Source organism: Fonsecaea multimorphosa, assembly GCF_000836435.1.
Source record: "Fonsecaea multimorphosa CBS 102226 unplaced genomic scaffold supercont1.3, whole genome shotgun sequence".
Lineage (NCBI taxonomy): Eukaryota > Fungi > Ascomycota > Eurotiomycetes > Chaetothyriales > Herpotrichiellaceae > Fonsecaea > Fonsecaea multimorphosa.
Window position 1 is genome coordinate 617,105 of NW_015971637.1, and position 24,297 is coordinate 641,401.

Sequence of the window (24,297 nt, forward strand, 5' to 3'; positions counted from 1 at the left end):
GGTTGAGCAAGTTTCCAAGTCACCAGTCCTGGGCATCTTAACCTTTGGCGACAGAAACAAGAGTCTCCCTAACCGCCATGTGTTCTTCTCTGCGAGTCTGGCCCTTCCAGCGCTCTCATGCATGATATGGTTCAGGCAGTCGCCGAATTTCCTCATAGGTATAAATGTCTTTTCCATTACCATGGGTGAGTCCGTGCCCAAAGAAATTACCTCAGTGCCCGTGCTTCTCAAAGTCAAGATGAAGCTCCTCTCTCGCTCGGTGGCCCTGCTGTTCACCAGCACTCTATTTCTGCCAACTCAATGCATGACATCTTCGGGTCGTGCTGGACATGGGCTCATCGGCTATGGCATCAATATGTACTTCCATTACTGCTGCACCGCATGCCGCAATGTTTTGTCTGCGAGCCAGCTCAATTGCTCGAAAATCGCGGAGATGGAAGGCATGGGCGGAATGGACATGAGCGGGGATGGCGACTTCACGACCATGCCTGAGTGCTATGCCACCGATGATGCGTTCCTTCAGTCGCTTGCACTCTGTATCAGCCAACGCTGTCCCCAAGACCCGGACTAACACGACCTTAAGGACTGGCAGATTGAAAAATGGTGGGCGATGAATGTTGTCGGAAATGCTGCTGAACAACCCGACCCAAAGGAATCGTACGCAGAGGCATTGGCCAAGGTGACCACTGTGCCAACGGAAACCCTGGTGGCGGGCGATCCCCTCAACCGAACATTGTTGGTATCCGTCGAAGACTACCAACCAAACTGGAACGCCGACAAGATATTCGAGCACATCGAGATCCTGCACGAGCGGTATGGGTGAGTTGACAAGAAGTTTTCCCGATCATAAAGTCACAACTTTCCCTCTGACGTTTGAAATTGTAGACTTGTCGTGTTCCTTCCTGGAGTTGTTGTCCCCGTCGGCTTCTCACTCCTCCGCTTCATCCCTTTCCCAGGTCGGTGGGTGACCCTCTTCAACGCCTGGATCGTCGACCCCCCTGCAATCGGCCGACATCACAAAGTGCCCACATTCTGGGGATTGACCAACATGCCCACCCGAGGACAGGCCTTGTTCATTGCATACCTGACCATCCTCAATCTTCTTCTTTGCGCCACAGGATACTCTTCCAGACAGCCAAACAGCTGGTGGCCCGGTGATCGAGACCGCGAAATCCTGACATATGTCACCAACCGGACAGGTGTGCTGAGTTTCGCCAACATTCCACTACTCATCTTGTACGCGGGCCGAAACAATGTCATGCTGTGGCTGACCAACTGGAGCCACGACACATTCATCCTGCTGCACCGCTACGTTGCTGTAATTGCTACCTTGCAGGCCATTGTCCATTCGCTTATCTATCTATACATCTATGTTGTGGACGGTGATCACTCCAGTGAAAGCAAACTTCCATATTGGTACTGGGGAGCAATTGCAACCATCGGCATGTCGGTATTGCTTCCGATGTCAATCTTGCCGCTTCGCCGAATGTTGTACGAGGCCTTCCTCCTCTGGCACATTGCAGTCTCCGTCCTGGTCATGGCAGGATGCTATCTGCACATCTACGACCGGTTCGGCCACCAATGGGGATACGAGGTCTGGATCTATGTCGCCATTGCTGTCTGGGTCTTCGATCGACTCCTCCGGACTGGACGGTTTGCTCGCGCTGGTATTCGATATGCAAAGATCACCATTATTGACCATGACTATATCCGCGTCGACATTGAAGGTGTCGGCGGCAACGGCCATGCGTACCTCTACTTCCCCACGCTGACCTGGCGGGTGTGGGAGAACCATCCATTCTCTGTGGCGTCATCTATTCTCAACACTCCGACGCCATCCCTGTCCAAAGTGGATGTCAAACTCTTGATGACCGATATTGAGAAGGACGCCATCTCAACGGCCACTGGCGTCGTCGTCTCGGATCACTCCAGCGACGGGGAACCTGATGATCACCTGACCCAACCACCAAAACTAGCAATGACTTTCCTGCTCCGCACGCGCGGCGGTCTCACTTCGATCCTGCGGCGTGCACAATGCAGAATCCCCGTGCTCGTCGAGCCCGGTTATGGGCAGCAGCCGCACACCGATCTCTCCGCCTATCCAATGCTGATCTGCGTTGCCGGCGGCGTCGGAATCACGACCGTGATACCGCTCCTGCGCAGCCATCCAGGACGATCCAAGCTCCTGTGGGGGATGCGGACTCGCTCGCTCGGCGAAGCCATGGCCCACCAACTGGGTGGAGTAGTGGAGAAGCAACTCTTCGTCGGCGAGCGGATGGATGTGCGGGCTGAATTGGAGCGAGAGCTGTGCTCCCCTGTCGTCGGGAATAATTGTCCCGTTGCCGTTGTCGTCAGTGGGCCGGCGGGAATGGCGGACGACGTGAGGAACGCGGTGTGTGGGATCGCGAAGAGGAAGAAGGATCTCAAGGTGAAGCTGATCGAGGAGTCTTTCTCGTGGTAGTAGTGCTTGAATAACGTAACCTCTGTGGAGAAGCTTGTTTAGAAGGATCCAACCCTCCACCCTGACTTAGGCACCACAGTATACGGCGGAGGAGGAGACCCTAGAGACAATATGACGGGCGACAGTCTGAAGTTGTCCGTTGATTTGCGATGCACCAAAGGGGGACGATTTCCAAGCCTCAGAATACTCCTCCTAGATATCCCACGGGTTGTGTGATTCTTTGCCACGCTCGTCTGTCGTGTCGAACAAGTCTGGATCTGTCAACATGGTATAGCGGAACGTCGTATCTTTTATTGTCACTGACTGCAATTGCCAACCAATCTGAAAGCACAGGTCTATGTTCCACATTAAGAGCGAGCGCCGTGTTTCTTCATACGCTTGCTTCTCCCAATGGTCCGTTGAGGAGTTCCGAAAGCCGAGCGGACGTCTCTGAATTGGACTGCCTCAGGCTCATTGTCAACGCTGGCACGCGGGAAGCCGCCCTTGCCACTCTGCTCTGGGTCGATGCACCGGCGCCGTCGCCAGCGCCAGCGCCAGAAACCTTCGTGTCAATGGCCTTGGATCGATTCGCCGCTTTGTTGGCTCTGCTGCTCCCGCTGACCACGCCCGTCTTGGCCTTGGTAACACGAGCAGTAGCCGTAGCTTTACGACTGGGGGTCTCCTTCCCATTCGATACCTGTATTGTAGGTGACGAGTGCCTGGACCGTAGGTCGTCGGGCACGTATGGTGCCCAGGACGGTGTCTCGGTGCGCATCTTCTGCAAAACGAGGGCTGCATCGTGCTCTTGCCATGCTCGGATCCAGAACTCGTGGAGGCTTTGGGCGGCCTCTTCTTCTGCCGGTGTCCTTGACGTTGTGTTACTGCCGCCGATCTTGTTGCTGGCGCCCTTGCTGGTAGTGGAGCCCATTTTTATTATGAGGAGGGTTTGACGTCTTGAAAGGAGAGGGAGTGTGCACATATATCGCTTGGAAATGGGGTGTAGTTTTGTTGTGCACAGAGTCTTCTAGATACGGGGACGATTTGTGATGCTGTTCTCCCAAGAAAGAGTGTGGCACCTACTCAACTGATATACTGGAGGGATGAGGACCTCCTGCCTCTGTGTTGTAAAAGGTATCTACCAAGGGCAGTAAAGCAAATGGACTTTTCTGAAAAGTATATTTTGTCACTATTCTATAGCCTGAGGACCTATTCCCCTGATCCCCAATTCACGGGAGCACCGCCCTGCCTACCCTTGGCATCGCTATTGTTGAGGACCTGCAATACTAGATTAGACCATATCAACTGACAAAAACTCAGCGAGTTCTCCCGATGAAGCTGTCTGCCTAAACACCTCATTATATGCTGAGACTACCTCAAAATCTATATCTTCTTACACCTAGACTTGACCAAGCCCTAGTTCAACTTTCAACATGAACAATATCATGTCCTTCCTCGACATAACCCCATCCTCTTTATCTTCTTTCTCCAGCCCCGAGCAGTCAACTCCATCGATGTTTGCCAGGTCACCGCCAATGCCATCACTTACAGCACTGGCGCCAACATCCAACAACGGTACTACAGCAACCAGCACTTCTAACGGCGAGGCTCTATCGTTGGAATCATGGATGTCCACCTTCACGACAGCTGGGTATCACAGCTTCCTCCAAAAGATATACGACTGGGAAGCCTGGTCATGGTATTATATCCTTTACTATCAAGAGGATATCCCTTATTCGAATCTTTCACACGAAGGGAGACACTTCGTGAAGACGCTCAAAGCCCAGAAGTTGGTTGTTGAGAAGGGTGGGCGTCTTGGAGAGATGAGATTTGAGCTCTGCCCAACAAGTCCAAAAAAGTTAATGAGTTGCCACTATCGATGCGTATGGCGGATACAAGAAGCGGGTTTAATGATATTGGAGGACGAGAGTGACAGTGGTATTAGTGATAGGGTGGAGGACACTGAACATAACTTGGGTCATGTTAAAGTGAAGATACTGTGGAGGGAGTTGAGGAGAGTAGAGATTACAGAAGGAGGGAGACAGCAAATTCCGAAAGGCAGGACTGGGAGGAGGAAAGAAAAGAAGTGGGAGAAGAAGATGATCTGGTCGATGAAGGAGACTTATCGCATCTCCTGCTGGCGCCGTTCCTGTTGCCCTTGGGGCACATTCACTGGGTCCACCCCTTGTTGAAAGCGAATTATTACACCAGCTGTACAAAATGGCAGTTCCGATTACCAATTTGGTGAGAACTTGAGGAGGAAGACGCCGCACCCATCTCAGTAACAAAAATAGCGCAACACAGAGCTGAATACGGCGGCTGGTCAAAGGAAGGCGTCATGCACATCAGATGCGAACAGGATTTGCTGGAGTTGCTGGTGGGCCGGCACCCATTTCAATATAATAACATGTAGGACACGCTGTGGAGCTGATCGCAGTGGTTTCCTATGCAGGGTTGATGGCGAGGTAGGCGATTGCATGAGAGGGGCGGTGACCAGGGCGGACAGGGAGGGTGTCAGCGCGAAATACAAGATGGAGTCGCGATGAATCCGCCTCCTTTCCATGTCCAGCCTTGCATTGTGACGCAGGGACCCGCCGCTAACCTAATACTGCAACATAACACGGTTAGACTCGTAACTGATCAAGGGAACCGAGCCTCATTGGTTTCCACGGTTGATATTAGTAGTCAATAGAGAACAACGTATTTACCCTTCCCAAAGGTCCTCGTAAAACTACTGTAGAATCCACCACCAAAGAGTCATTTTCCCTTCTCTACCCACTTAACTTTTGGTCTTCTCGAGGCTATTTCGATCCAGATATGGTGCGCCCGATCCCTGTCGAAGCTACAGGAGTTGTAAACAAAATCTAGTCCTTACCAAGGTTTTTCTCCCTCTTTATGTTCTGGTAACGATTACAGACTTTACCTTTCTCACACTGTTAAACATTAAGCGGCGACGAGGGCTCTCACTGAGCGAACCAATAGATATCTCAGCCAAGCGACACATGCATGGGTCAAGGCTGGTACCCAAGATCCTCCAGAGGATAAAATCGACGGATATAGTCTGGTTCCCTTACATTTGACGCAGAACAACGTGGATAGATTTGGTTCGCATCGACTACAAAGTTCGTTCCTTCCCCTTTCCAGACAAATTGTTTGTGGAGTCGACCGCGTCTGACGATTTGTGACGGTCCATGGAGTATATAAACCAGGGCCATCCCCTAGTACAATTGCTCAGTCAACATCATCATCCAACAAGCGAAACACTCACTCAAGCACACAATACTCCCCCTGTCACCTCCTCGACTTCCCTAGCAGCTTACTGCCTTACCGTATTATCGTACCAACAGCGTCCACTTCAGCAAACCCAATGGCTCCTCGCCGATCGACCACGAGCAACGGCACGCGCGCCACCGGCAAGTCATCAACGTACCGTGAGCCACAGCTCTTCAGTCTCGAGTATTCGAAGGAAATCAAGCAGCTGGACAGGGCGGAGATCGAGTCAGACCTCAAGGCTATAAAGCACGCGATACTTCTTGAAGATGCAAGGCATATCCAGCAGCTGGACAAGGCCATAGCCAACGCGATGCGTGCAGGTGAGCAACGGCCGAACAATTAAAAATGCTCGCCAGCGACATGCTGGCTTCGACGACGCAACATCTTGCGCATGGAAGGTGTTGATATTTGTACATGGTTCGGAGTCTTTCGCCAGATATGGGAAGCGGGTCCATTCCAGCCGGCTCACTCTTGAGATGATTATAAAGACGAACTCTTCTGACGGCACGAGGTACTAAGATCGAGAGTGATAGTGTTGTTCCCGTCGAACACGCAAAGGAGTACAGGACTATTTTGGGTGTGTGTTGGTGTTTTGATAGGAAATCGGACGTCAAATGAATCCTCACAAGCCTCGATTGTTGCTTCTAGGCAGCGTCGCGTGATCCCCGCTGTAGTATGCATCAACACTTCCAGACTCCAACTTCTCCATTCCTCCTTCCCTCGATCAAATATCCATCTTTCAGTCTGACGCGATCAACAATACTCGTCTTAGTGCCGGCCATCCGATCCTCAACGCTGGTGTTGGCGCCAACGCCACAATCCCAGTGGCGCCCATCAGCCTTGTCGTAGACCTTGACGACGTCCTCGCCCGCGGCACAAACAATGTGTCGCGAGTCAAACATCATGCTCGTGATTGGCGCATCGTAGGCATACGCATCAAAAATCGTTCCTGTGCGGAGATCCCATATCTGTTTGTCCGTGTTAGTCTGTTAACTGGCCGGCTGCTGAAACTTTGCCAAACTTACTCTGATACTCCTGTCAGCGCTACCGGTAATAAGATGAGTATCATCAAATTGAAGGCATGTCACTGGCCCTGTATGCCCCACCAAACTTCTATGGACCTGTCCACTTCTAAGATCCCATAGTCGGACCATTCCATCGGCTGTACCGCAGGCCAGCGCTGCGTCGAAGCATTGCAAAGCCCCGACAAAGTCGGCATTGGAATCTGCAGATCGCCCAGTCGGCCGCCACTGCGGTTCTGTACTGTTGATTGTTGAACTAGCTTGAGCTGCTGCCCACAATACGTCAAGCGTCTGGACACACCGGCCTTTCACCAGGTCCCACTGCCGCAGTGTCTTATCTGCTGATCCAGAGACCAGCATATCACCACGAAGGTGCAATGCAGTGATTTCATCAACGTGAGCCTCGAGCACAAAGAGCGGGCACTCTTCCATCGCATCTGGGGGTGGTGGAGGCGGAGCATCTTCATTTTCGTTCCCAAAACCCAGGCCATCGTCTTCATCGCCTTTGTCGTCGTCGCCGTTTTCGAGTATTTTGTGTTCGTAGGGTTCGTACTTGGCACGGCTCAGATCCCACAGTCGGATGGTGGCATCAAGGCTTCCGGTTGCCACAATATTGTCTTCAACCTGGAGACAGCGAACCGATGCGGTGTGGCCTTCCAGAAAGCCCATGCAGCGGCCAAGATTCAAATCCCACACGCGGACCGTGTCGTCCAATGCTGCAGTGACCATTGTCCCGAACGGTTGGTCAAAGTCAATGGTGGAGATCGAGTCATTGTGAGCGGGAATGGTCTTGATGTGTGAACCAGGTTCGAGATGCTCGTGCAACACCGGCATAGATCTTCTCTTAGAATACTTTGGCCTGCGCTTTGTCTTCGGAGAAGAAGAAGAGGGCAACTTGTCGTAAATGGACTGGGACATGAAGGAGGCATCCATTGCTTCAGATTCGGGTGTGGCTACACGGGGCGCATTGAGGGTGCTAGTAGACTGGTCCATTGCACCTTGCTCCTCGAGCTCCTCTTGCATCTCTTCGATTTTGTTGTCAAGTTCATGTAGCTCATGCTCAACCTCGGCTTCGTCGTTTTCGAGGTCCGCCAATCTTTCAACGGCGAGCTTCCGCATATTGTGCAGGTTGGCGATTTTCATGTCAATGTCTCGAATCTCTGTGGTGCACATATTTTTCCGTATAGCCATCATCTCCAACCTGTGGTTGACATTGTTCCTCTTCTTCTTGAGGTTTTGTATCGATGGAGGGCCATCCTCTTCAATATCTCCAGCACCCAAAAGCCTGTGCTGCTTGGAACTGCGCCGTCGGTGTCCTTTGCGATGTTCGGATTCCCCTTCAGGCAAAGACGCCTGAAATCCCTGGAATAAGGAGTATGTGTTGTCATCTTCGGGAATATTTTGCAGATGTTCTTCAGAAATGTAGGTGAGGGCTCGATGTGCGATTTCACTGGTTGAGAGTTTCGCTCTGACCAGTTCAGAAGGCGCCTGTTGGGAAAAGGAGAATACGGCTCTCTGTATGCCCGGGCGTCGCATCTGTCGGGAGATGGTGTTCATGGCGGCAGGGTAGTGGGTGGAAGCATTGTCGCCCATGAGATGGCTTGCGGTCGCTGTCACCTTTCGACCAAAGGCTTCCAGCTGGCGCGTCTATTCCCACAAAGTCAGTCTTTGGTCACGATGATAGCTGGGATCTCTCACGTCAAGGACCGCGCCCAGAACAGAATCCTCCCCATCTCCACCAGGCCTTCGAGTTTGGGAGGGAGTACGACTGTGTGGCCGCGATCCGGCCATGCAGATCGAGCGCCTTGAGCGCCAGAGGAAAGTGCACGCTTTGAGGTTGGAACAGACGCGAGGTGGGATGTAGCTAGGCAGACCGGATCCTGAGGCTCTTCAAGGCTCTGTTGTAAAAATGCGGAGTGCAGGTCCTCAAGAGTTGTTGGCTGCGGCTTGGGTTTCGGAGACGCGAAGTCGGAGCTGCGAACTCTGACGTATTTTTCTCCAGGGTAAAACTGCTCCTTTGCCCACTTCGGATATCGTCGCATCTTGCTGAACTCACCTGCAAGCCCTGCTTACCGGGGGGATACCTTTTCTGTGACTCTTACTGAAGAGCTGCGAGATATTCTTCCCTCTTTCTTTACTTCGGTCTGTCTCTCTGACAGTGGTCGTCGGTGGTATAATCCGCGCGACCAGGACTTCACGAGCACGCGATCCTGACATATGCCGCTTTTGGGAATGGACACAGCGATAGACCTGTCGGATGCCTCCAAGGCTTTGGATCTGGCCAATATTCGTTTTCAATTAATGTTCGTGGCTTGTCGCCCAGTCTCGAGAGAAAAGCTCAGATACTAACTCAAGAACAGTCGACTTGAGGATACCATCACTTTCCACCTGATCGAACGAGTCCAGTTCCCCCTCAACGCGACCATCTACGATGCTGCCGCCCTCCCCATACCCTCGAGTAATCTAGCTTTGCCTGCGCAGATATCTCTCTGCGACTATCTTCTCTCCGAAACTGAACGTTTACACTCTCTTGTCCGCCGATATGATGCCCCGGACGAATATCCTTTCTTTCCCCAAGTTCTGCAGCGACCTGTGCTCAAAGCCATCGCATACCCCAAGATCCTCCATGATAACGATGTTAATGTTAACGACACCATCAAAGAGAAGTATATCAAGGAAGTTTTGCCGGAAGCTTGCCGAAAGTTCGGGCGGGAAGACCGTGGTGAAGCGAAAGAGAATTACGGTAGTGCCGCAACTTGTGATGTCGCTTGTTTGCAGGCCTTGAGCAGGCGCATACATTTTGGTAAATTCGTGGCCGAGAGCAAATTCCAGGCCGAGACGGAGCGATTTGTCAAGCTCATTAAAGCCGAGGACCGCGAGGGTATCGATGCTGCTATCACTAACGAGAAGGTAGAACAGCAGGTCCTGGAGCGGCTGCGGTTGAAAACCAAAACGTATGGCAAAGATCCCTCGGTGACTTCCAACGGTGCCGGCGGAGAGGAAAAGATCAACGTCGAGGCAGTGGTCAAGATGTACGCTCAGGTTGTCATTCCTTTGACCAAGGTCGTCGAAGTGGAATATCTCATGCAGAGGCTTAAAGGAACCCAGTGGGAATAGTTCAGAAATCTTGCTCAGGGCTGAGGCTTCAGGTATTCGGCCACATTCTGGACTGCGTCTTTGAACTTCTCTCCCGCAATGAGTATGGCATGGCCCTGCGGTTTGATCCCCAGCTCTTGAAATGCGCGTTTCGAGTCTGAGTGTCCGTCGTCCTGTTTGGTTGAATAATCAAAGCCGCTATGACAGATGGCATGTCCATGCAGGACCTCGTCCTCTGGATGGAAGTACATTGTCTCGAACGAGCCTGAGGTTGCTTTCTTTTTCTTTTTTGGAGGGTCATTCTCAGCGTCAAGCTTCGAAGCAACTTCGGTGTATGTCTTGGAGAGGATGAGATAGTGAGTGAAGTTGTATGGTTCACCATCTTGGATGGCCCATTCCATCTCTTCTAACAGCATTGTGTACATTGGAGGGACGACCTCGGCCGGAACATTGATCAGACGCTCTGTGAGGATCAGACCTATCTGCGGAATGGTGGCTTGGGAAAGGAGCTCCGCTAAGGGAGCAAGCTCGGGTTTTGATTTTGCTTTGGACAGTAAATATTGCACGATCTTACTGACAAACGGCTTATCCTGTATTTCTATCAGTAAGAATCCTGGATTTTCTTTCGCAAGAGGGAACTGACTTTGTGTTCTTGGAGATTCAAGACGGATAGGAAAGCGTATGCGTCCGTCTCATTGCCGTCTACTTTGACCGTTGATCCCAACGTCGGTTGAGACAATATCAGATCGGTTAACGCGGACAGATCAAACAACTGGGCGTCCACATCAAATAGCTGTTGGAGCAAGGTCTTGATGCCGTGGAAATCATACTCCGGCTGAGGGTCGAACCACTCGAAGTCAACATCGAGGACATCGAAATCCTGCGCCGAGAATTAGTAGCCATTCGACGTTCACTTCAATCGGGATGGAGCAGACCTCGTCATCTCCGCTGTCATTGTCCATGTCTATGTCGTCCTTGGCGATGTCTTCGCCGGCCTCCTGCTTCCTCTTGCTCATGATTGCGGTGTCTCGAGGCCCGTCTGCGGAAGGGGTGATCTCAATCTTGTCCTCGAGCTGGCAACTTTTTGGGCGGGGAAAAGTTGTCACTGTTGAATGCCCTATGAGTCGGCGGCTGGAAGCCCTTCTGTGTGTCAATGATTGTCCAAGCCTTGTCGATATGTGTCGAAATGCTTTAACAGAAACCCTGGCTTCAAAGAAAATCTCCACGCAATTGTTCGAGTAGTAAATGCAGCCCTTCACACGAACCGGCGTTGCGGTATCAAATTCTCCTCAGCGGGGCATATAATTTCCATCTCCACAAAATTTTATAGGCAGCCCACTTTTGGCAAGGGACTCATATTAGTATTTCCATTTGGATTCCCCTCCTGCACGTCTTCTCCTGGTATTCCTTGTGCCCATTCGACCTTGTCTCTCCAGTCACAATGGCTGCCAACGTCAATGGCGAGGTCAATGGCGCCGCCGCAGTCAATGTTCCTGCGAAGACCTTCGACACGATCCTCGTTCTCGACTTTGGGTAAGTCGGAAAATTCCACTGCCCTGATCTCAAGGCGCACCGAACTCACGACCGGTTGAAGATCGCAATACTCGCACCTGATAACGCGGCGACTGCGCGAGCTCAACATCTATTCCGAGATGCTACCTTGCACTCAGAAGATTGCGGACTTGCACTTTCATCCCAAGGGTATCATTCTATCCGGAGGCCCCTATTCAGTGTACGAGGATGGCGCACCGCATGTTGATCCTGCGGCGTTCGACCTCGGTGTGCCCATCCTGGGGATATGCTACGGACTCCAAGAGATGGCATGGCATTTTGGCAAAAACGTATTGGCGGGCGAGAAGAGGGAGTACGGCCATGCATATCTCAAAATCGAGAGACACACTGGCAAGGAAGAGCATATCGATCGCCTTTTCGAAGGCATCGAAGATGATATCGCGGTCTGGATGAGTCACGGGGACAAGCTGTCAAAGCTGCCAGACAACTTCCACCCCATTGCAAGCACAGCTAATGCCCCTTTCGCCGGTATCGCTAGTATGTCTAAGCCGTATTTCGGCATCCAGTTCCATCCCGAAGTCACACACACGCCAAAAGGTACACAAATCCTGAGCAATTTCGCGGTCAAGATCTGCCAGGCTCGGCAAGATTGGACTATGGAGAAGTTCGTCGATAAGGAAATTGAACGCATTCGAGCCATGGTTGGTCCCAAAGGTCAAGTGATCGGCGCCGTGAGTGGCGGAGTTGATTCCACTGTTGCAGCCAAACTCATGCAAGAGGCCATAGGAGATCGTTTCCATGCGGTCTTGGTTGACAATGGTGTTCTCCGCTTGAACGAGGCAGCAACGGTCAAGGAGACATTGACGAAGCATCTGGGTATCAATCTGACGGTCGTCGACGCCTCAGACCTGTTCTTGGGCAGACTCAAGGGCGTCTCCGATCCTGAAACAAAGCGGAAAATAATAGGCAACACCTTCATCGAGGTATTCCAGGATAAGGCAAAAGCAATCGCAGTGGCTGCAGCAAACTCCCCTCGAGCTGGCGACATCGAGTGGTTGCTTCAAGGCACGCTCTATCCCGACGTCATTGAGAGCATTTCGTTTAAAGGACCATCCGCGACGATCAAGACTCACCATAACGTTGGAGGTCTTTTGGAGAACATGCATCTCAAGTTGATTGAGCCTCTGAGAGAGTTGTTCAAAGATGAGGTGAGAGCACTGGGTACGAACTTGGGCATCCCTGAAGAGCTTGTCTGGAGGCATCCATTCCCCGGGCCTGGCTTAGCAATTCGAATCCTTGGTGAAGTCAATGAATCACAGCTCAAGATTGCTCGACATGCAGACAAAATCTTCATCGACGAGATCGTCTCGGCCGGCTTGTATCGGAAAATCTCACAGGCATTCGCTGGGCTTCTCCCTGTCAAAGCGGTCGGTGTTATGGGCGACAAAAGGGTGCATGCTCAAGTGATCGCCTTACGAGCAGTTGAGACGACTGATTTCATGACGGCTGATTGGTTTCCCTTTGATGGCAATTTTATCAAGCGGGTCAGCAACCGAATCGTCAACGAAGTTGATGGTGTATGCCGTGTGATGTACGATGTTACGAGCAAGCCTCCTGGCACGATCGAATTGGAATAGAGGATGGGAGGGTGGTTAGGGCAACTCGAGGGCGTTTCACTGGTAGAGGGGGTGTGAGATGGGGAAAGGTAGGGGAGCCTATCAGCCAAGTGGATTGGAGGCTTTGGTAATTGGCTAGATAACGGCTTTGAGTTCAAGAATGATGTACCGCGGGTGGCCTTCAAGTGGGCAGGTCTGTATATGACTTCCTGGAAAGTAACATAGAGAATAGAATCACCCCTGCAAAGGAATCTGGCCCCTGAGAGAACACTTTCTGCCATAGAACCCACCTCCTCAGACTCTTAAAAGAATGATACGCATCTGACTCACCTCAAGGTGTCGTCGGAAAATGGTGAGCAGACTCATCAATAATTGATCAACCGAAAGATGTTCCAAAAGAGAGAGCCTGATATGGAGCGGTGAACAGGTTCGGCGGCTGCTCAGTTGTCGACACGAAGCTGCTTGTTTGCGTGCTCGTCCGTACCCACTGTGCCTGGCCAATCAGTCTGGTTGCTCCGTGTTTTGGATGATTCCTTCCTACCAGGTAGGCAGCGTCCAGCAGACTATCGTGTTACCGCAAAACGACAACTAGAACAAGAAGCCTTCGGGAAAGCGTCGGCCGTGCAGATGGACGGCCAACTGAAGCAAAAACCGGATAAAGCGTATCAGGACTTCGCGGCCGCCCCAGACACCACAACTGCTGGGGAGAAAAGATGGCCCTCGGTCGCGCCGACAACACGTTGGACAGAAACCCCTATGCTCACGTTATGTGGAGAGCGGCCGCCGTTGAACTAGGAAGCATGAAGGGAGCATCTCGATGGGTTCGCCACACGATGAGGCAATTCTAGCTCGAATATGGCAATTGTCAATCGTCAGAGGCACAAGGAAGGTATAATGGTTCCCAAGCCCTACATTATGCAGTTCAGTATTCAGTCTGGGCACACCATCTACTACACTCGTTGTTAGCTACTTTCTACACGCTCGGACATTACAAATGGCGCCTCATGCTGAGGATCCTGTCCTGCTGGACTACAAACCATACTCAATGGATCCGCTAAAGCCCAAGGCTAGGAATGCGGTGCCTTCTTTGGACGAGGAGACTACATCTAGTGCTACACGGGTGGGAAAACAGCTGTCAGAGACATACGAACCAGGACATTTGCAGCCAGAGCGCCATGAAAATTATGCATACGACTACCTTGGCCCGCGCTTTCCTAATGTCCATTGGGATGAGCTGAAAGACATCGCTTATGAGGACAAAGGCCTTCTTGGAGATCCGCGCTTTCGAAATCTTCTTGATGCTGCCGAAGATGTGTTCGACTACATCCCAAAGATTGGCACAGAAATCAGTGGCCTTAGGCTGACGCAGCTCACTGATGCGCAAATGTGTGATCTGGCAAGGCTCATTGCAACTCGGGGAGTTGTGTTCTTCCGCGATCAAGACGACTTCGACGTTGAGGCTCAAAGGGAGCTGGGAAAGTTCTTTGGCACGCTTCATAAGCATGCTACGACTTCGATGCCTCAGAAGGAAGGGCTTGAAGATGTCCATGTCGTCTACACGACAGATCAATCTTTGGACCAACGGGCTCTCTTTACCCCGACATATTTGTGGCACTCGGATGTAAGCCCACTCCAGCTCGATAGCAGGTGATATACTGACATAACTCCCAGGTGACCTATGAAGCGCAGCCTCCATCGTATACATCTCTCAAAGTTTTGACCGGTCCACCACGAGGTGGCGGAGGCGATACTCTCTGGTGCTCGCAGTACGCAATCTACGACGTTCTGTCGGCACCAATGCAGAAGTATCTTGAGAGCCTTACGGCACTACATTCAGCAGACGAGCAAGCTGAAGGGTCTCGTGCAGCAGGCAGGCCAGTCCGGCGCGACCCCATCACTACCGAACACCCCCTGGTCCGTGTCAACCCAGTCACTGGTTGGAAGTCACTATTTTTCAACCCAGGCTTTGTCACAAAGATCGTCGGTGTCCCCAAAGCCGAGAGCGACGCCGTTATTCGGTATCTCAACGAATTGATCAGCACGACTCAAGAGGCTCACGTGCGTTTTCAATGGGGCAAGCATGATGTTGCGATCTGGGATAACCGGTGTACAAATCACACGGCTTCGTATGGGTTTATGCCGCATCGACGACATGCCGTGCGGGTCACGGTGACTGCTGAGAAGCCATACTTCGATCCTGCTGGGAAGTCCCAAGAAGAGGAGCACAACAAGAAATGGGGTCTGCCGCAGACAAACAAGGACGGTTCAAGAAGATCAAACTATAATGACTAGCCAAGTCAGAATGTGTACAAGCACAGGTTGCTATCAAGAATGTCTGGTTGCAAGAGTTTTTGAATGCCTACATACCTACACTGGTGCAGCAACTGCCTCTCTCCAACCTTACCGCTCAGGCTTGGCAAGTTGAGATGGAAGCCGACGCTTTGTTCGGCCTTCCTGCACTTTCCACCTTCAGATCAAAGTCACTGCATTCAAGTTCGTGAAATGTTGTCTCATCATGTCTGCACCGTCTGTTCTCGAATATGCCCGCTTCCACGGCCTAGCTGTCGACCACACCTCCGAAGATCTCCTAGAAAACCTCTCCCCACTACCACTACGAGCTATTGAGGATGGCCAACTGCTGCCAGACCCAAATTTCTCGGTATTCGCTGACAATGTCGCAGAGCCAAAGTTGCAGCTCACCCGCTGGGAGGGTTCCATGCTAGCTGAGAGCATCCGAAACCATGACTCTGTCGTGAACTGGAGCAACTTCCTGCCAGAACGGCACCGTGTTCGAAATCTAAAGGTTGAAGAGCCGTTGCTAGCAGGGGACCACGAGTCCGATGTTCGCCGTTTCAGGCGTGAAGCATCGAGCCACGTGGACACTGAACATTTGTTCGAGACTTGCTCTTTGATCAGCTCAGCGTCAGAACAGGACTTTGAAGATGAATGGAACGACATCCAGTCCGGTCATGCTCTGAGAGAGGTCGAACAAGAGCTGGAAGATGAGAGATGCAATACTACGAAAGAGGCGCTGCTGCATTTGTCTGCTTCGCTGAAGGATCCTTTAAGCGCGGACACAAAGGCCACAATACTCCATAGCCTTGTCCCCGCCGTAAAGGCTCGACTCCCAGTCTCCTGCCTCTCACACCCAGCTGACGAAATGTAGATCCCAAGAGCGAGATCTCTGACACCATTGTTGATGCCAGAGTCGCCAGTGCCACAAGCCCCGTCCTCCCCCGACCTCGACTTCTCTCTACGGTCTGAAGAAGATATTGAACGTGACAGTCTTCTGCTTCAGCTTGAGAGGGAAATGCAAGAGAAAGACCAAATACCCTCCGAAGGAATGAACAAAGCGAGCCCAACGATAGCCAAACAGGTACTCGAAGAGATTCAGGACGCAACTCAGTTCAAGGTCGAAGACGATCTCCGAATGGAAGCAGTCTGTGCATCACTCGATGAGCGTCGGCAAGCGAGAAAGGACCTCGAAAATCTACAGCTTGATGTATCGATGATCTTGTCCACTTCGGCATCTGAAAATTCGAGCGAACAGGGAGTCGAATTGCCAGCTCCCGTGGTGCCTATACCAGCTTCTCGAGCTCCATTCTCTACAGTCACTGCACCAAACAGCCACGGCATCGAAATTCAACCGAATCCAATGACGACAGAATGCGCGGTCAGCAGCAGAAAGCCAGCCCCTCTTGAAATGGTATTGTCTTCCGAAACAAGAAGTTCTGAAACTGATGCGTTTCAGGCGATAGAGGATGGTCTAGATGATGAATTGATCAAGTTCTGTGACAAAGCGGAGAAAGATATAAATGCCCGCTTGAAAGGTGACAAAATCAGCAAACCAGAGGAGTGCTTGAAACAACCAGTGCCTCCACTGGATCCATTTTTTACTAGATCTCCTTGTGACAGTCAAGATGCCGAGCCACTCATGCGCAAACTTGCTGAGATGTGCTTGGTCATCCCAAATACGGGGCATCTGCAGGGTGACATGAAACTCAATTGGTCTCCCTTTCCGCCCCGATTCACCAAGCTGGATCTTGTCGACAACATTGGAGACGATAGCAACATTAGCAGGCTTGTGAGGGCCCCACAAGGAGTAATCAGGAGTGAGCAATTGCTTTGGAAATCGCCTGGTGTGCGCATCCTCGATACGAACGATGAGAGCGATGGTGAAATCGAACAGGACCTCGACTTACACGAGGACATGTCCAAACCGGTCGAGCCTATCGTTCCAGCCAAGAGACTCAATGATGGGTCAGACTCAAGTCGCGAGTCGTCTACCAAGAGTGCTTACACGTTGTTCAACCGTGAAGTCCAGAACACGGTGGCCAAAAAGACCAGCCGTGCCTTGAACGGCTTTTCAACTTCCAATGCGCTGGAGGCATTCCTTGACCTACGAGGCGGAAAGTTCAAGAAAGCAGCACCACCACAACCACCTTCTGTGAATGAACTCGCAGACGATCCCATCCAGGCGACCCAGTTCGAAGAAGAGGATCAGGTCACCTTGGCGCACGGTTTGACTTTGAAGCCATCAGAAGCGCTGGCCGAGTTGAACCCATACACCATCCAGGTACCGTCAACACCAATCGGAGTTGCAGCCACAGGTGGCAACGACGACCTGTGCCCTCTCATGGACCCGAAGTGGCCTAAGACAATCTTGGTCGAAACTGCCATTCTCGGGAGTTATCGATCGCTTGTCAATTTTCTAGAAACAAATGGAGGCAACCGACTTAACATCATATACCGAGAAATGACCAAATCTGACCGCAGTGCACCTCATTCCGCGTCTCCTGACATCATTTTGAACCCCCAGACAGCTCTCATGTTCACGAATTTGCAGGCCCTGCACCAGAAAAACCTGCCTGGACAAGGGATGCAAGAGGGTCAAGGTATGGTTCAGAGCAGAGTCCTGAGGCTCGCGCAAAATTATACACAACTCTTCATTTTAGTTACCATGACAGGCCTCGGGAATAGCTTACTGCAGTCACAAATCGACACATTGACCACTTTCTCAGGGTTTTGTGCAAATATTTCCGGTCGTCACGGCCTCAACGTGCACCCGCTTTGGGTCTCGTCCAGGTATGGACCTCACTCAGTTGAGACGGCTCTTAATAGGTTGACCTGGAACTTGGCTTGTTGCCATGGATTTCCGGATACCGACCCTTCTCAGTCCCTGCGTGCGCAGAAAGACACAGCTAACTTCATCAACGAAGAGACTCTCTGGGAGCAATTTTGAACAAAGGCCGGGCTAAACCCTCTGGCAGCCCAAGTTGTCCTTGGAGGATTGCGGAAAGCAGGCCCATTTCAAGTGACATTTGACCAAAGCTGGGGATTGAGGAGGTTCGTGGAGATGCATCCCGATGAGCGTATAGACATGTTTGCCGAGACCTTGGGTCGAAGAGTACTCGAGAGGATCAATGCCGTGCTTGAGAAAAATTGGGGCTAGGGATGAGAAGCTTTGGCCGATGCACAATGCTGACAATGCAGGCTGAGCTTTGCCTCAGGTTAGTGGGAATGTGGTCAGGGCTGTCGCGTGTTCGAATTTGAGGTGAGTAATGCTGGGAAGCTATTGTAGAAGCAAGAGATAGAGCGAGGTGGATAGTGATGAAGACAACGAACTTGGTGAGGATATGCAAATCTGTATTACCTCGTACCTCGTAGGCATTTCAAACGTGAATATCATATGTGGATGGATCCACAGCCGCAAGGCTGACCCCATGACGTACCCGGCAAGTCTGGAGAGGCGGCGAGCGGCAACCAAATACGCAGGCATTGAGCAAAGACCCAAATCAAAAACACAGCCCATTCATTCCCTGTGTAACTCTGGAGACTGGTACTGGCTGAGCCTCTGGTCATGCCATTATTCTGAAAATTCACCACCTTCCCCTGCCTTTGACTACTGAGACCGCCAGGCCACAGCGCTGGTGAAAATAATCTCCACCAGCCGACCCTGACCATCGTGGCTCCTCCACTCCGCGGTTTGACGAGGTCTCAAAACGCCTTCTCCCTCCTTCGTTACCTCTTCCCAAACACTCATCGGCGCGCTCGCGAAAGATATTTGGGCTTCCGTCACGAATATATCCCTCAGCTGCGTCTCCAAGCACAGTCGAGCATCTACCGGGCCCTTGTGCGCAGGCAGCAGAAGAAACGAGCAAGGAGAGAAGCCAGACGAGATTTTGTTGTTTTCTTCCGGAGGAGGATCGGAAACAGTCGTATTGCCTCACTCCTGCGGCGGCGCATCGGGAAGAGCCGTATTCTGAGGGCCATATATGGAACATTGCGCCATGCTGGTGGTCGACACAGTTGGAGGGGAACGAGATCAACCTCAGCAACCGATCAGATGACAAGTTATGGCGGTAGTCGGGTGCCGGGCGCAAGGAGGGAGAAGGTGAAGGGCTACCTGAGGGCGGCAAATGAGCTGAGACAGACATACCAGGCGCAGATACAGCAAAGACTGCAGGAGAGCGTCGGCGATGGCGGGACGTCGAGGGAGTGGCCCGATGTTGAGATTGTAAGAAGTGAGAATGAGGAGATGCTCCTATTTCCTAGCTATGCGAGGAAACATACGACGCGGAGGAGTCGACACGACGACGCCGCCAGATATCCTCCTGGGACGCACGAGTCCGTGGACATGCCGCATAGCAGTGGAGACGCAGACTATTGGAAACGAGAGTGGGAAAAATATGAAGACGCGAATGCCATCGTCGACGTGGACGTTCGGGGATGGATATATTCTCCCCAACAAGGGCCACTGAATAGGAAGAATCGGCTTCTTGTGGCGGTCGCTAGGAGACTCAGCGGCATCTACGCTCCCACATCCAGCCCTGCGACGTCGCGTCCGTCAAGTCAAGCTCCCACCAATCGCATTCCACAGGACGACAATTCATCCAGGTATGAGGACGAAGTCGCTGCAAAAGAAGCAGAGAACATTGCCCGTCGCGGACAGAGAGAAGCGGATGCGGCGGTAAGAGGGACTTATAGTTCGACTCCTTCAGGAGGGACTCCTAGCGGTAGTCGATCGAACTCGCCAACACGGTCCATTGCAACGTCCGCAGATTGTGAAAGCGACGATCCGGGTCAGCGATCGATGGTTAAGCGCCAATCGTGGAATGAACCAGCGAATATGAGCAGAGAAGAGTTGTCGGCGGCGAACGAATTGCTGTTGGCAAGGCTGAAGCCTTTCATGTCAAATCCAACTGCACATGTACCGATTACGGTCTTCTTCTTCAATCAGTCCAAATCAACTTCGAAGTCCGTTACTACGGATGAGTCGGGCCACTTCAATTTGCGAGCTGCCTTGGATTTTATCCCTGATCAAGTCCGGGTCCTGGCATCGGATAAGTTGTCTGCGGTGGAAGATGTTATCGTTACGGAGAGCAAGGGCGTGAGTCTGGTGAGTGACATCGACGATACGATCAAGCATTCCGGGATTAGCAGCGGTGCACGAGAGATTTTCAAAAATGCTTTCATTCGAGAATTGGGCGATTTGACCATCAAAGGTGTCAAGGAGTGGTACTCGAAGCTGGCTGCCATGGGAGTCAAGCTCCACTATGTCTCCAATTCGCCCTGGCAGATGTATCCATTGCTGCGCAGCTATTTCTCTCTGGCAGGATTGCCGCCGGGCTCGTTCCATCTCAAGCAGTACTCCGGAATGTTGCAGGGGATATTCGAGCCTGCGGCAGAACGGAAGCGCGGTTCACTGGATCGAATCATGAATGACTTTCCGGAACGGAAATTTATCCTTGTTGGGGACAGCGGAGAGGCAGATTTGGAAGTGTATACTGATGTCGTGCTTGAACACCCTGGACGAGTATTAGGAGTCTTCATCAGAGATGTCACAACGCCGGTCAAGAAGGGTTTCTTTGATCAGGCGATATCAAACACACCGCCGGATTCCATGATTGCAAGAGATGGCGGACGACTTAGTCGGTCGCCTGGAGACATGGACAGAGATGCTCCTGAGAACAGGCCAGCTTTACCTGAGAGACCCAGGTCGATGGTGGATCCGAAGGTTGCAGAGGGAGATCTCATTGATTTCACAGACGACTCGGGAGCGAAACAAGGCTCGCTAAAGCCTCCCACACACTTGAGCGACATGCGCCAGCTCGACGCAAATGGCAAACCCCATGCTCCCAACAAGCCCAATAAACCCTCGAGCTTACGAAATTTCTCTACCTCCCAATCAACGTCGCCCACGAACCATGAGAGATCATCGGCGGCCTCAGATACAGAGACTCAAGCAGCCGTGAAGAAGAAACCGCCGCCCCCACCTAAACCCCGTCGGAGTGGCCGGACGGCGGACTCCAACAATGAGCATGCCATGAGCGAGCCAGCACCACAGTCTCTTTCGACAGCGCCATTCTCCTCCCCTCGCCAGAACCAAAGTCAACCTCCATTCCCCTCTGACCAAGCGAAGCAAACAAGTTCAACCTCGATTCCACCTACAATGTCGCGCACGTCCACATCTGCTAGTTCTTCATCGCGAAATGACGACGGCTACGTCGCCGTTGCTCGCCGCCAAATCTCCTCCGCATATAACGCCCTCCCAGCGATTCGCGCATCCTCACCTTCGCGCAGCTCGACCACTTCGTCCGATCAATCCAGCGACAACCGCCAAAACAATCCACCACTGCCCGCACGAAGGGCAATATCATCCTACCCAGCGGCCGCCGCGCGATGGGCCACGGGCTACGGTTACCCTAGCTCGGACCCCCTCGCAACGGCGAGCGATGGCAGCTCCATCCCACCAGCCCCCGGTGGCAATGCACCATACGATAAGAAGGTGGAGATCTGGCGCCGACGGTGGGCGAGGGCCGAGGAGATCATGCGTGCGAAGGGGGTGGTGTTGAGGAAGTGGAGGGTTGGTGGGGATGTCGTGGACGAGTGTGTTGCTTTGGTGAGTCGCGAGCTGGAACGGCAGGAAAGAGGACACGAGCGGGAGAGGCACCACCAGCATCTCAATAGGTGATTGTTGAATGGAGACGCAGAGATCCCCTGGGGAATACAAAAAGGGGACTGTGGAAATGTTTTGACTGCTTTAACTGACGGTCTCTTCCCCCTTTTTTGGAATACGTATAAAAAAGCCCAGCGTGCTGCTTTTTGTGATGCTCTTTTTTTTCTCTTTTGGCGGTTTATACAAATTTCTCCATCATGTTAATGGGAGTGCCAGCTGTTCGCCTTTCCCTCCCGTCTACCCTACCATATTTCAGGCTCGAAAAAAGATTAAACAAGCTAATCCTTGCCAGGCACTCGGGCAATCTCCTCATGCAAAGAAGTATGGAAATTAATTACCTAGGGTGAGTATGCCTTGATGGATGCCTTTTATGCCTTTTTGACTTTTGCCACTCATGCCATTCATTCGCATTGTAGGTACTGTACAGCACCTTTCTATCGGCACATTCAGGTTTGGTTTTCCTTATACCCATACCCATGGGTGTCGAGACCCGTCTTCTCAGTTCTTCTTCCCCGCGACATCGCCCGTGCCACCTTTGTGGTTCCCGCCCTTGGCGGCGTCCTTCTTGGCCAGGATCGCGGCCTCCTCGTCCTGCAGTTCCTTGTCGATTTGGGCCCCGCGGCTGGGCTCGTTGCCGTGCATGCGGGCGGGCGCCGTGGCGTCGACTTCGGCGGCCCGTGTCTCGGCGCTCTTGGGCTTGCCGGAGCTGGAGTTGTCCGAGGCGTTGGACGGGGTGTTTTGTGGGCCTGAGGCGGCGAGGCGGTTCGCTATTGAGCGTTGGTCTTCTATACAGAGGAGGAGGGTTAGTTGGTCAGTTAGGGATGTGGGTTGCCGGGTGTGTGATGGGGTTTTAGGAGAGGATAATGGGGGGTGGGTTTGTGGAGGAATGAAGCAATCCATTGCAGCAGGTGCTTTTAGGGAGAAGAAGCATGGAAGGGCCTGGCTGGTAGCTTGGACAAGGGCGCTGGGCAAGACGGGACGAGGGGGCAGAGCTCAGGGATGATACGGAGCGAAGAAACAGCCCAAGCCATGCCACACACGACAGAGCCATCGTCGCCTGCTCCAGACCGTTGCTTGGATCTCTTCCTCCCTGCCGGACTGCCCTCCTTCTCCAACTCTCTCATCCCGCCACGTATTGCAATCCTCTCAACCAGTCCGGGTGCCAGCACTGTTTCTTGCATTTTGTGTACTGGCCACGCTACCAGCTCCCTTCTTCTCCCAGATTCTTCTCCATCACCACCGGAAGAACAGCCAGACGAAGCAAACTTCAAGACGTAGAAGGAGATAAGAAAACAGAGGGAATATAACGTACTCGAATCATTCCCCAGGTGAGAATTCTTCTGTCCTTCCCCATACGCTTGTTCGCCTCCCTTCTGCGAATTCGGCGGCACCCGCTGGTCACCGGCCTCGTAGACGTTGCTGTTGCCGACACTAGAGTTGCCAGACATTTTGCACGGAGTCCGTTGTCTTCGGAGAGATTTGTGTATAAATTTCTAGTGGGTGGAGAGAGAGAAAAGGTGGGATTTCGATTTGAGCTGGTCGAGGGTCTAACTTGATGTTTTGGGGGCTTGGGAGGGTTGAAGGTACACTCTGTCACGCAGTCAAGTACTTCTTTCGAAGAAAAAGAGCTTTGCACAGACAGACAGAGGAAATTAATGGATTTTTGTGGTCAGTACATATTGAGAAAGAATGGTGCTGGTGGTGCTCATCCCAAGCATGACATCACAATCTCATCTCTTCGCTCGACGTTGGAGCCGCAATGAAGTCATCAATATCCACCTTTGAATGCGTGAAGCATGAATGGAGCGGATCATGACGCCCGCTACCTTGAAGGATTCGGCATTGCCCCTGTAGGTGCCTGGCTAAACAATACGTTAAGAAGATTTTTGGGCAATTCAACACGTGCCTCCTGGCGCCGAGGGGCGTCGATTGAGGTTGCTGAGCCTACAAGTACATATACCTACCTAGGTAGGGATGTAGGTCGATCATCCGGTGGGCTAGTACAAAGAGTGATAAATCCTCTAGGATGGTAAAGGGCCAGGCATCCGAATGGTGCTCCTTCGGGTCCTCTATAGCCCTGTCAACTCGTGGTGGGCATGTGTATCATGTCCTTCTCGAACGCCGAGATTCAGCCATGTGTTCATCCATTTCATGCCTCATGCCAATTGCTCTCAGGTCCAGCCGTCCACTTGCCTCCCACTCAAACCCCGCAAGTAACGTGTAGCCTCCTGTCCGGTGAAGGGAGGTCGTGCCGACTCTGTCCAGGCTCATGACCAGATTCTGAAACATGGAACAGTCACACCAAAACGGGCGCGGGATATGTGCGGGCCATTGCGGTGCAGATGAGACAAAACTCCGGCTCGTAGTGAAGGCACTGTTCGG

General features: G+C 52.2%; 11 protein-coding genes across 11 annotated transcripts; 7 read left to right on the forward strand and 4 right to left on the reverse strand.

Annotated features, from left to right (window-relative positions):
- Positions 1-181: 181 nt before the first annotated feature.
- Positions 182-571, forward strand: Z520_02003 (uncharacterized protein; the record flags this gene model as incomplete). Its single annotated transcript, XM_016772517.1, has 1 exon — positions 182-571. The coding sequence occupies one exon, from the start codon at positions 182-184 to the stop codon at positions 569-571; it is 390 nt and encodes a 129-aa protein (XP_016635987.1).
- Positions 572-610: 39 nt separating this feature from the next.
- On the forward strand, positions 611-2,461 carry Z520_02004 (uncharacterized protein; the record flags this gene model as incomplete). Its single annotated transcript, XM_016772518.1, has 2 exons — positions 611-819; positions 886-2,461. The coding sequence occupies 2 exons, from the start codon at positions 611-613 to the stop codon at positions 2,459-2,461; spliced, it is 1,785 nt and encodes a 594-aa protein (XP_016635988.1).
- Positions 2,462-2,653: 192 nt separating this feature from the next.
- On the reverse strand, positions 2,654-3,368 carry Z520_02005 (uncharacterized protein; the record flags this gene model as incomplete). Its single annotated transcript, XM_016772519.1, has 2 exons — positions 2,654-2,782; positions 2,838-3,368. The coding sequence occupies 2 exons, from the start codon at positions 3,366-3,368 to the stop codon at positions 2,654-2,656; spliced, it is 660 nt and encodes a 219-aa protein (XP_016635989.1).
- Positions 3,369-6,390: 3,022 nt separating this feature from the next.
- Z520_02006 (uncharacterized protein) lies at positions 6,391-8,325 on the reverse strand (the record flags this gene model as incomplete). Its single annotated transcript, XM_016772520.1, has 2 exons — positions 6,391-6,678; positions 6,736-8,325. 2 exons carry the CDS (start codon positions 8,323-8,325, stop codon positions 6,391-6,393), a joined length of 1,878 nt encoding a protein of 625 aa, XP_016635990.1.
- Positions 8,326-8,964: 639 nt separating this feature from the next.
- Z520_02007 (uncharacterized protein) lies at positions 8,965-9,849 on the forward strand (the record flags this gene model as incomplete). The annotated part of the gene is made up of 2 exons (XM_016772521.1): positions 8,965-9,035; positions 9,093-9,849. 2 exons carry the CDS (start codon positions 8,965-8,967, stop codon positions 9,847-9,849), a joined length of 828 nt encoding a protein of 275 aa, XP_016635991.1.
- Positions 9,850-9,863: 14 nt separating this feature from the next.
- Z520_02008 (uncharacterized protein) lies at positions 9,864-10,844 on the reverse strand (the record flags this gene model as incomplete). The annotated part of the gene is made up of 3 exons (XM_016772522.1): positions 9,864-10,418; positions 10,472-10,708; positions 10,764-10,844. 3 exons carry the CDS (start codon positions 10,842-10,844, stop codon positions 9,864-9,866), a joined length of 873 nt encoding a protein of 290 aa, XP_016635992.1.
- Positions 10,845-11,269: 425 nt separating this feature from the next.
- On the forward strand, positions 11,270-12,977 carry Z520_02009 (GMP synthase [glutamine-hydrolyzing]; the record flags this gene model as incomplete). Its single annotated transcript, XM_016772523.1, has 2 exons — positions 11,270-11,361; positions 11,423-12,977. 2 exons carry the CDS (start codon positions 11,270-11,272, stop codon positions 12,975-12,977), a joined length of 1,647 nt encoding a protein of 548 aa, XP_016635993.1.
- Positions 12,978-13,950: 973 nt separating this feature from the next.
- Z520_02010 (uncharacterized protein) lies at positions 13,951-15,248 on the forward strand (the record flags this gene model as incomplete). Its single annotated transcript, XM_016772524.1, has 2 exons — positions 13,951-14,577; positions 14,628-15,248. The coding sequence occupies 2 exons, from the start codon at positions 13,951-13,953 to the stop codon at positions 15,246-15,248; spliced, it is 1,248 nt and encodes a 415-aa protein (XP_016635994.1).
- A 223-nt stretch (positions 15,249-15,471) lies between these two features.
- Z520_02011 (uncharacterized protein) lies at positions 15,472-18,198 on the forward strand (the record flags this gene model as incomplete). The annotated part of the gene is made up of 2 exons (XM_016772525.1): positions 15,472-16,068; positions 16,123-18,198. 2 exons carry the CDS (start codon positions 15,472-15,474, stop codon positions 18,196-18,198), a joined length of 2,673 nt encoding a protein of 890 aa, XP_016635995.1.
- A 1,104-nt stretch (positions 18,199-19,302) lies between these two features.
- On the forward strand, positions 19,303-21,930 carry Z520_02012 (uncharacterized protein; the record flags this gene model as incomplete). The annotated part of the gene is made up of 1 exon (XM_016772526.1): positions 19,303-21,930. One exon carries the CDS (start codon positions 19,303-19,305, stop codon positions 21,928-21,930), a length of 2,628 nt encoding a protein of 875 aa, XP_016635996.1.
- A 483-nt stretch (positions 21,931-22,413) lies between these two features.
- On the reverse strand, positions 22,414-22,815 carry Z520_02013 (uncharacterized protein; the record flags this gene model as incomplete). Its single annotated transcript, XM_016772527.1, has 1 exon — positions 22,414-22,815. The coding sequence occupies one exon, from the start codon at positions 22,813-22,815 to the stop codon at positions 22,414-22,416; it is 402 nt and encodes a 133-aa protein (XP_016635997.1).
- Between the last annotated feature and the right edge of the window lie 1,482 nt (positions 22,816-24,297).